We start from the raw sequence: 12,030 nt of genomic DNA, 5'->3' as shown, positions 1-12,030 counted from the left end.
CTATATTCTAGTGCAGTGAATAAATTTTCACCCAACACTCAGCAACAAAGACATTGTCATCTTCTATTCTTGTTGCAACAATGTTATTCCGCAACATCAGTTTATCACCACTTGAACAGAATATGACAAAGATCGATCACCACGTTGACAGCGATTTTCTGGGCTTCACATTGCAATTTTCGAGAACTTTCTCTGTGTAGGTAAACATTGGCACACTATCGAACAGAATGTATAAAACAAATTTGGTTTTGTGTTTAAAATAACTGATTAATCGCGAGTTGAAAAGGTTGCAACAATGTTGTGCTATGTGATTGTCAAGACAATTTTGCTTCCGATTGTATCCTTATCCGCAAAAGTTTGGATAAACGGGTTGTGAGCGACTTGCTTTGTTGTCTGTTTTTCATCTCCTTTGATGACAATTTGATTCACTGTTCTAGTGCGAAGATTCCCTGTCCACGGTAAATTAAGGTAAGCGTGCCGACCCTGAGGCAGTTGAGTCGGGGAGTCTCTAAGACGCTCCCGATTGGCTGACCGATACTTACACATATTCAAGTCCATCGAGTCATAGTGCAGATAACATAATTTGTTTTCAAACGGAGTCGGTAAAGAACGTTTGGGGTCCTTTCGGATTCACGCTGGAGCGGGGAAGAGTCGCGTGTTCGATCTTCGGTAGTCAATTTATTACTAATAGGTATTTACAGATATGTACAGAAGGTACCTTGTGGTTTCACTATTGTGGTGTTGGGTGTGAGAGGATGGTGTAGATACACGTTCAGAGATCGGTGTGTGGTTCCGGGATCGGGTGTGTGGATTGAGAGTGAGTTACCTGAACGGTGATGATGATGATGATGATGTTCGGATTTACCGGGTTACCAGGCGGGATCGCCACAAACGCATTGAGTAATGTATTAATTTTATTCATCAAAAATATTTCATGAATGGTCCAATGACTACCTTGAATTTATACAATGCACAGGCGACTTCAATGCTTCGGAAGAAAGAAATCTTAATTTTCGTTTGTGATAAACAATTTGCAGCATACCTTATCAATGAGTGTACGAAATTGGATTACATTTGTAAAATTATCATTTCGGTTTAAGGTGAAGATGAATCGAAGCCAAACCTCATATTTTCAAGAGTACAAATCTGGAGAACCAAACATTCGTTTAAGCAGAAAACTTAATCGATTGGTCACTAGTAGGTGATGACTAATCGATTAAGTTTTCAGTTCAAATGAGTGTTCAGTTCTCTAGATTTGTGCTCTCAAAAATTTGAGGTTTGGCTTCGATTCATCTTCACCTTAATGCAACAACGCTCTATTTTGCCAAATCGATCATACAGCATAATGACCATTCTTCAATTATTTCCAGGACAAACACTACCTCTGTGTGATGGCCGCCGACACACCGGACCAAAACCTGTCGCAATACTTCTCTGTCTGCAATGATTTTATACACGCCGCCCGGCTCAAGGAAGGCCACGTGCTGATCCACTGTCTGGCCGGGATGTCCCGCTCGGTCACGGTGGCCGTGGCCTACATCATGTCCGTCACCCCGCTCAACTGGAAGGAGGCCCTGAAGGTGGTGCGCGCGGGTCGTGCCATCGCCAATCCCAATCTCGGCTTCCAGAACCAGCTGCAAGACTTTGAATCCTACAAGCTTTTGGATGTGAGTTGGTTTGCAGGGTTAAATCATGATGATTTACAAATCTCAATCTTTTCCAGGAAAGGAAACGCCTCAAAGAACGTTTCCCCAGCTTAGCCTTGGAAAGTAATGATAGAGAGCAATGCTTTGTAGCTTTAGATAATTACGAAATTTTGCTAGAAAACAAAGGAGTTTGCGAAGGCCAATGTAAATTTGCAAAAGACTGTCCAACAGGTGAGTGGAGTTTAGATTTCACCTTAGATCATCATCACGTTGTTTGTTGTTACAGCTTTCGATGTAGTTTCACCCTTCAGCGTATAAATTTTCAATGATAACTACCGAAATTGAAACAAAATCTACTCTCGGCTTACCTCTCATTATTTCATATGTTCTTTTCACTTTTCTCACTTTACAGCTACGCTCATTATAGATTCATACCAATGCCACCCAATCTACCCAAAAAAAAAATCAAAAGCCATGTTCACCTCAAACACAATACGAAAAGTATTTGCTTGTTCATATGTTACAATGTGTAAAAAGGTGTTCTATCAAAAATTCATGCAATCACTTAGCATCATTTAGTGCCCGTTATAGCTATTCATTCAGTCTCAACATAGAAACATAAACCTTAAAAATGCGAAACTGAAACAGTTAGTTGTGTGACTATTAGGGATCTGTCGTTCGGAGTCACGTAGTGGCCTTCGCCGCAAGGGAAGTAACGCATCGAGAAAGCAATACAACAACCTCTCGGCATCGCCGTCGACTTCCTCTCAGCTGTCGGTGCGGAGTGCCGCCCAGTCCTGTCCAACGTCGCCACGCAGTTCGAAAGGAGGAGGAGGGCCAGGTGCCGGTACCGGTCAACGGAACAACCCCCGGGCTGCGGCGGAACATTCGGCCGAGATCGACATTGGGGAACTGTCCGAGCTGCGACGTAGTTCCAGTATCGTTAGCACCTTTAGACCTCGCAGCAGTCCAGCCGGGTTGTACTCTTATACGGGTAGGTATACGAAGCTAGGCATTATGATATAGTCGCACCTCTTTTTATGACAGTTTTAGAGAGGTCGCACACTGGGGTAGATTGCAGTTTTTGACGGTCTAAAAGTCATACATGCATACAGCTATCCCCCATGTAGGACACTATGGAGCTTCTGTGTCATAACGTTCCCTTCAGCGTTCACCAAATTCCAAATAATGTGGACGCATGGTAGCTCATGTTTTAAAAAAATGAACCAATTAGCTCAACTCAAGATCTATGACATTAGGTCGCGAGACGTTTTTCGAATGACCCTTAGTCGAATGGACATGTGGTCGAAATGCCATCCCCAAGAAAATAACTTTCGATCGCAAGGTATTAAGCCGACGGTTGGATGAAATTGCCCAGGACTAAATAACTCATTAAGGCCCATACGATTAAACTAGGTTTAAGGCCTAAGCGGTGGTGAAGAAACCGCTTATAACATAGACAACAACTAGAGTGTCCATTTCCCGGCCATTTTGCTCATCCCGGGATTCGGGACAAAAATGTAAGCTTATCCCGGGATTTCTCAAATTTTCAATAAAACTAATATTTTGATCGAAATAAAAGTAAAAATTCAAAAATACAATGTTTTTCCAATGGTAGAAAAAGATAATGTAACTTTCCAAGATAATATGTGAATTATAACAAAATCACATTTTATGTATGACTTTCTTATTCTGATGAAGTCACTTAACAAAACTAAGCATGATTAATTACGGTTTTGCAAGGATTTTCCAAATTCTCTACATCACTTATCAATGGAAGTAAGGTAGAACATTTGAAAAATCATCAGAACTATTCTAAATAAACGATTAAAGATAATTCCCAGTCAACATTTGTTACACATCATTATATACGAATGGATTCAATCGTATAAGGACTGTTCATTTTATAAAGTGGACACTTTGTTTATGCTATATCTTTTTTATTTATTGATAAAATCGTAATCGGTTTTCTGTGTATCGTTGACCTAAAATGCTATGAAAATATAAAATCTTTGAAAATGCTTTTGGTTGAAGAGCTAAATAGTTTTTCCAAAAACTCTTAAAAAAAGCTGTCCGTCAAAGTTTAACATTATTTTTCGCAAAACAAAAATCCTTATTTTTATGAACAAATTGTATGTTTGTATCCTTTACTATTCTACTAAAGGTAAAGCTTCAAAAATATCAATTATATTCCACCATTCTATGACATTAGATAACTTTAGTGATTTACCCATTTATGGCCAAATTTGCTGATACACCATCCTTTCACTCCCAGCAAAAGAGAAAAGTAAAAAGCGTGTTCAAAACTAGTTTGGATTACTATATTAGTATAAACGAAAGCTAAATCGTGCGTTAAAACTATAGACTTAAGTACATATTTTACTGTTTATGGTAGTTTTACTAAAAAGTCTCATACTTTTGAAATCTTCTACGCATATTTATCGATCTACAGCAAATTGTAAATGGTTTTCTCCGAATATTTCAATTGGTAATCTCAAAATAGCATATTATGAAACTAATATGTGAAAATTAAATCCATTTTATTACAGCAGTGTTGCCAATTTTGATGATTGTCAATGTACTTTGATAGGTCTTCTAAGAATAAAACAATTGTGTTTCTGTTGTGCGTGGTGACTTACTAAGTAACTCTATGAAGGCGTAAGTTTTTTTTCATATTAATACTATATTAGGACTTCCGTCAGGACGTACTTTTACACAAAAAATTCTACTCATATCAATTCTCATCAAATTTAAAAAAAAATTCTTTAAAAATATACGGGAAAATTGATTTTATTATATCTGTGAAATTGTTGCTCCAAAAATAACTTGATTATTTCCATCAGGCTTCTGATTGATGATGCTTTCGAAGAACAAACCTTTTTTGAAAATAGAAAATATAAATTATCGAATTTTCCAGCCAATTTCTTACAATCATTGATTTTGATAACCTCAAAAAATCGACCGATCTAATCGTTGTTCCATATTCGTGTAAACGATTTGCAACAAAATTATAGACTAACTTTTTTCAGAAAAATGATTACTAAAGCCACTATTTTTGAGGTCTGTTGATAATGAGATTTAAGGCAAAAAATAGAAATTTGTTATTATAAAGACAAATATAATGTGATTTGGAAGTCAATGTGTCAAGAAAGATAGGGAACTTTGGCAGAATTCAGTTGAAAATATCATAGAAACTTTCAACGGGAAATCCGGGGATGGTTCTTTCAAAACTAAGGAAGCGACTTTGGACTGAATTTTCTGGCCGAAATATTTTAATAAATGTTGACGGAAACCAGAGGCAATAAGGTATAACCAACAAATACTTTTAAAAAGTTTGTCAGAAACTCGTCCATGACTTCAAACGCGAGTACTAATTTTACTAGAAATTATTTCAGATTTTACCATTGATGAACATTGTACGATATTCATCCAGCCAATAATTTTTCACGTGTTACAATGTGCATAACTTTTTCGCTTATTAGTGGATTTTGTTGAAATTTCCAGAACTTATCGAAATACTCTTCTAGTTTATGGTCCGAAGAAATTGGAAATCCAGGTGGTTCCAGAGTAATTCCATATTGTATTGGGGTACCAAAAATTATCATATCATCCATTCAACGGATATCTCAAGAACCTGATGAGCTAGAAGACTGTGACAAACCTGGTCGGGAATTCATCCGCTAGGCGGCGCTAATAACATTGTTTTTTTTTTTTCAATCTTCTATATCTCGATATTTTGATACGCTAGAAAGTTGATGTCTTCGACAAAGTTGTTGAGTAGTTGTTGTTTTCTCAATCTTCTATATCTAGAGGTTCTGATAAGCTTGAAGGTTGGTGTCTTCGCAACGTTGTAAGGCAGGCTAGTTGTTAGGGTCTGATAGTGGCAAACCCGATTGGGAATTCATCCGCCAGGCGGCGCTAGTAACGAATTTTCTTTAATCTTCAATATCCCGAGATTCTGATAAGCTAGAAGCTTGGTGTCTTCAGTAAAGTTTGGTAGAGCAGATCAAAAGCAGGGTGTCTACTTGTTTACCGAAATGAAATTCCCTGATATTTCTTTTTTTTTTTTTTTTTTTTTTTTTTTTTTTTTTTTTTTTTTTTTTTTTTTGTATGGTATTCAGTTGGAGCTGCCTGACAGCTTAAATTGTCATGGCTGAACCCTCGGTCTGGCTTTTGCCAAGTTTCCCCTCTACCAGGACCAATACTCAGACGGACTAGGCAATGGCGCCCACATGAACACTGTTTTTTATTAGTATTGTGACGTGGTAGTTTTTGAAAAGTACCCATATTCCCTTGCTTCTGAGAAAAGGAAGCATTATGAAAATCAGCAGCTCCATTAGAATTTGTTTGAAATAGTAGTGTAGAATTTGTTTGAAATAATAGTGCATTACTAATACTGTCTAGTCGAAATGGTTTTGAATAATTTGTCATTCAAGTGCTATTCTGATTACTATTGTCTTTTACGTAAGATTAGAGTCTTAAATGTCAAGTGTCGTCAAGTCTTAACAAAATTAGGCTGTTTAGTAGTAGTTCTAGTTAATTTCATTTTTTGTTGTTAAAAGTATTTATTGGTCATTACGTTCATATATCCTTAAAGAAAAAAGTCGCTTTCCTTGTCTGTTCAACAATTTTTCGAAACTAGCAAGTGTATCCTAATGATCGATCTCAGCGTCTTACTTACCATAGTCATTTTTATAGTGAATATTGAAGAGTAAAGTTACCTTAGGCTTCTATTACAGTCTCCTAAAAGATTCACTTATCGGTGGCAAATGCAATGCTTCACAACGCCTACTTTCTACTTGTAAATTTTGCGAAAATGAAGCTGGAATTAGTTTATTTATACCGCTGTTACAAAAGAGGTATTTCTTATTATGGCAATGTAAAAACCATATTAAAATAAGATTGTCGCCACTTATTTCTACTCAGTGAATCTACTAGTCATTACTCATTTTCCTAAGAGTTCCTAAGTAGTCCCTACGATAACGATGTATTTAGCTAGCTAATAGTAAGAGTGGCTACGGATCATTCTGGTTAGCAAAAGGCAAACTGAACGTCACCAATAGTATTAATGTCCACTTCGAATAGATTAGTTATTTGAAATGGGCATCAATTCTATCAATGACGCAGAATGTCCGTTGGATCACATCCGAGATATTATTGCGTCTATGCCATATGAATTATGACGCGGCTTTAAGCAAAAAATGCCAAAATGTGATACCACCACTACAGGTTACGCCTTTGGTTTCCATCATATGGGCTAATGGATTATGCCCTCCCATCGCGGCAAGGTCGCATAACCAAGGGGAGGGAAATGAAATTCCCTGATATTTCCAGGTTTTATTATCAAAAAAATCCAGGTTCAAGAAATACTCTAATTTTATATGTCTAATGGCCGATTTCTTCACCAGACCCCCCCCCCTCCTCTTGGGTTTAAATCTAGTTAAATCATATGGGTAAACGTGATTCACGGCTAATAAGAAAAATAACCATCATCGTTTTAAAAATGTTCAAAACCAGGTTTTTCGCTCAAAGTTGAAGCAATGCTCAAGAAAATCTATCATTGCATTGCAGTGGCTATCTGTAATGCGATGAGCTTGAGCTTGAGCTTGATTGGCCGCCCATGGTTGCTACTCCAGTATCGCCAGGTCAGCTGCACTTACACAAGGAACCAATCCCAATGTCTGATTGGGATTAACAGCCTCAGTGTAAAAGTGCTGGTGAGCTTCTATTTTTAGGCAACAATGGTGCCTGCCACGTCAGAATGCAGACCAATGAGGGGAAGGGGAAAGAATTAATGATGCATTCAACTAGCTTCCACGGTTGACCGTATATACCACTGCGTCAACGCCAGTTCATGCGGGAAGGGTGAAAAGGTGGGGTAATTTTTATGACAGAGAGGCTTGCTGGTTTGGTTAGCAGATTGCCTATGTATCAGGCGTAAAGGAAGACATGCTATAATGATGAATGAATGGAATCGGTTTATTTCTGTCCGTCTCTGGTTCAAGCAAATGCTAAGAACTGTGGTAGATTCATCAACTGTGATATATTAAGAGTGGTAGGTAAAAGCAAGTGAAAGATAGAACTACAAAGTACGAGGAAAGGGACGGGCCTGGGATTGAACCCATGACCTTCTGCTTATGAAGCAGATGCGGTAGCCATTAGACCACCAACCCCGGGATCTGTAATGCGATGATAGATTTTCATAAGAGTTTCTCCAAATTTGAACGAAAAAACTGGTTTTTATTTTTTGATGATTGCTGATGATTGAATGATGGTGTCTCGAGCCTTAAGCGAAGGTGAAGAAACGGCCCTAAAACAAACTAATGACAAATTTTGAAATGTTTTCAATTTAATAGCTATTTATACACTTCTAAACATTATTTAAAGCATGCTGAAGCTTTTCCAATTTTTAATATTACACTATGAAGATCTTAACAATGCCAAAGTTTAAGTTTTTTATAAATGAATTGTATTTCCCAATGATTATGTCTTTTATTTACATCAGTATGCTTCTTCTTGACAGTATTTTTAGTACATATTATGTACCATTCATTTCCATCGGCCGTTTGGATAACTAAGACAGCTTCATGGGCGCAAAAGTAAAACTTTATTTGGATTTGTGGCAATATTTTACAAGAAATACTAAGTTAATCGATGTATTAGCTAGTAAGGAAGTAATAGATATAGTTCTGACCTGCATAAAAGCCAAATTCTTTAAAATATCTCACATTGAATCAATCGTGTTGATGGTCATCTGCTACATATTTAAGTAGATATATATATTCATCTAAATTAATACAAATAATCCGTAAAACTTTTGGATCTCGGTCCATATTTTTCGGATAATAGAAACACAGATTATCAAGCCTCTGGGTAATCGCGTTCGACTGTATTACATTTAACTGTGGTAATTTAAATAAATGATGAATGTTTGCATTTCCTTGGAAGAAGTTCTAAATTAATCATGATTGTTACGAAATTTTGAATTTAAAGTTGTTTATTTCCAGAATACTTTTCGAAAACCGTTTGTTCTGAAATCAAATACTTTTCAGAAATTTTAAAAATTGTGCTTGAAGCAGGGCTGGTGGTGACTGAGTTTCTTGAAAATAGGAGATTTAGAAACTCTGGAAAGAAAAAAAGAGATTAAAAATCACTAATGACCAATACGAGACGAAGCAGTAATCAAAAAAACAAAATGAAACCTAACAGGAACCAGGATAAAATAGTTTGATTTTTAACTTTTTTTCAAAATTCTCGTGATATTACGACGACATACCAACAAATTTGGTAAATGTCAGTAAAGGACAAACATTCTTTGATGTATTATGACGACATTACGATAGGGATTGATTGATATCTTTATTTGAGATTTTCACTCTCCAAGAATTTCCTAAAGAATTCCTCCAAAAATTTTGTTTTGGATATCTCAAAATAGAACCAGGATTTTCCCAAAAAAAAAAATCACAAACAATACCTCAGGGCTTCCATCAGAAATTCCCATATATTATTTCATATATTTTTCGAAAAAGCCCTTAGTCCTCTATTATTTTATCCGGTGATTCTCCAATCAGTTTTTCTAGAACATCCTCCAAGACTCCCGTTTGAAACATGTTCTATTGTTCAACTAGAAACTTCTCCAGATGTCTCCAAGGATTTCTCAGGATTTTCCACAAAATTGTTGTTTAGATTTTTTTAAAGATTTTAACTACAAATTTCTCTGAGGATACCTTCAGGAATTACTCCAGAGATTGCTCCTAAGAATTCTTCGGAAATTCCTCCATTAATTCTAAGAGATTTCTCAAGGAAGTTTTCAAAACTTTTTTCTCTGAGTTTTTTCCAATGAAATTTGAATGAAATTTACCAGTAAGCTGAGAAATTGTCCAGAAAAATTCGTGATGCAAAAATTTTAGAGTACCTTCTGTTACAGTTACTTTTGTAATTTCTTAGGTCACCCTCGATGAAAGAGGATTTTCAGCAAGACTCACTCTTGAAGAACTTTTAGAAGATTTTACTACAATCGTAGGATCTCATAAAAAAAATGCTGGTGTGGAACCTCATTGAACTTTTCAATATTCCATGGAGATTTTTTGAGAAATTGATTGAAAAACGTTTGGATGAAATCCAAAATTCTTTGGGTGAAACGCAGGAGAAATTCCTAGAAAAAAAAAAATCTAAAAAAAAACTTAATAATGAAGCACAGGTCGAATTACCTGGACCATATTTCCAATTTCTCCGAACCATAAACTACGAGAGTTTTTTGGTAAATTCTGAAAATTTCAACAGGATACATCGAGAAACAAAAAAAAGTTTAGCATATTTTAGTGTGTTTTTCATGATGTGAAAAGTATGTTGGCTGAATGAAGGTTAATGAAATATCAACAGTTCAGTTTATAATCTTTATAATTTAAATATGCTAAATTAGACATTTTTAGGGTCGTAGAATAGATAAAACGTGAGATTACGGGTCGTCTCTGAGTGATATAATTATTTTCAATAATTCATCCATTGGAACATTCAGTTGAAATGTAGACACAAGAAATCATTTTCTTAGGGATGGCACACAAATCATGTCACGCTTAATTTCAACTTTTTCGATTACCAAGCTAATATTCGTCTCGTAAAAATGAGACTTGAAATCTCCAATGCACCATTTTTTTGACCATTTATGGCAATCAAGTCTTATCCAGGACAGCAAACCGTTAAGAAAATATTTCAAATTATCGCAGTTCTCTACAATCTAAATTCACCCACTATTTAGATTGATTAATGTCCACATAGAACGTATTTTCATTCCTAGTCATTCTTATGACTAATACTTGTAGTTTTGAAGTTGCTTTTACGTCACTTTCTGGTCACTATTTTTATTATTGTGGTTAATAAAGTCACTATTATTTTGCTGTCTGACAGTCGTGTAAACTTCTAGTTGTCATATCATGCGACTAATAAGTACTTGTCATCAGTTTTATTATAACTGAAGATTTATATTTGCTATCTTGTTGTAGTTTCAATCTATTGAGATATATTGAAATCTAGTTGAACAGTGTTGCCATCTAACGACAGAAACATGGCTGAGTGAATAAAATTTCTCCACAACTAAACGGAATATTATGAACGTTTAATCTGATAAACAGATCTATTATAAAAAGAAAAGTCGTAAAAATAGGTTTGATTGACATTAACCATAAATATTTCCTTTCCAGGTTCAGCTCCTCCATCCATCCACGGTTCACGGGTCGATTTAGCTATAGCTAGTGGCTCAGGTTCGGCGATATATCTGGGTTCTAATTCTCCCTCCGCAAGTCCATCGCCCGGAATGAGCCGTCGCGTTAGTCTAAGGTCACCGAAATCAACTCCGAAATCTACCCCAGATAACTCCCCTAAACCTTCCCCGAAAAGGTTAGCCCCCTCGAAGACCTCGGCCATATCAAGTCAGTCACAATCAAGTAGCGGCAGCAATATTAGTAAAACTATTAACAGCAACAGCTCATCACCGATGAAAACTGTTGGCAGCTCAAAACCAAACTCAAAACCACCAATTGCCAGTTCCACCAATGCCACCAAATCTCCGGCCAGGGCTTTGCCATCCTCCTCCCCGTCATCGAATCCCGTCGCCGATAAAAGCACCTCAAAAAGCACAAGCAACAATGGCAAAAAATGACAGGCACCAAATGACAAAGCATAAATTTCCGAAAAACGCTTGTTGTTGTAAACAAACGCGAAAAAAGCTAAAAATCCAAAAAAGCAAAAAATCAAATGTCGATATTTTTGTCTCAATCGTTTATAATGATGATATATATTTACCACATAACACAACATACACACACACACACAAACCCCCTACTTTAGTACACGTGTCACCAAGCGAGAGCAAATAGAACAAATAAAATTTGAACTTGGGAAGCGGACGGCGAAGCCGACTAGAACCATTCCCCTGCACCAGGAAAATGCACGTGATGGAATGGTGCCGGAATCGGTTGGGAAGATAATTCGATAATAATGGAAACGACATGAATCCACACCACAATATATATTTAGCAATTTTGTGAAATTTTATTTTATACGAAAAAAGAGACGAAGCGTATGGATAGACATGAAAAGAAACTATGAAGCATATTTTATTGGCTTGTACGAAAGCGTAAAAAAACGAGAATAAAAAAGTCTATGCTTGTTGAATGCTTTGATCCGAAATTCATTTTTTGGGACAGGATGATGATGTACAAACAATAATATGTAGCAGAATACTGAAGGGTTGAACTATTAGGATTTTAGGAATAGTTTGCTCAGGAATTCATTGGAACCAAAAACTCCAAATAATAATAATTATTATTATATATTTGGGGGACACTAACAATTTGAGCTTTTGAACAATTCAGAAATTTTCACC

At 36.3% G+C, this 12,030-nt stretch overlaps 1 protein-coding gene across 1 annotated transcript in view; it reads left to right on the top strand.

Annotated features, from left to right (window-relative positions):
• LOC5568591 overlaps positions 1–11,806 on the top strand; it is a 55,221-nt gene extending 43,415 nt beyond the window's left edge. The window contains exons 4-7 of the mRNA XM_021855919.1: positions 1,371–1,667; positions 1,724–1,877; positions 2,314–2,640; positions 10,847–11,806. Coding sequence (XP_021711611.1) covers positions 1,371–1,667; positions 1,724–1,877; positions 2,314–2,640; positions 10,847–11,304 — 1,236 coding nt within the window. The 3' untranslated portion in view covers positions 11,305–11,806. The remainder of the gene's footprint in view (positions 1–1,370; positions 1,668–1,723; positions 1,878–2,313; positions 2,641–10,846) is intronic.
• The last annotated feature ends 224 nt before the right edge of the window (positions 11,807–12,030 follow it).

Source organism: Aedes aegypti, chromosome 3, assembly GCF_002204515.2.
Source record: "Aedes aegypti strain LVP_AGWG chromosome 3, AaegL5.0 Primary Assembly, whole genome shotgun sequence".
Taxonomy (NCBI): domain Eukaryota; kingdom Metazoa; phylum Arthropoda; class Insecta; order Diptera; family Culicidae; genus Aedes; species Aedes aegypti.
Note: the sequence above shows the minus strand (reverse complement) of the source record. Positions and strands in the feature narration are given on the sequence as shown.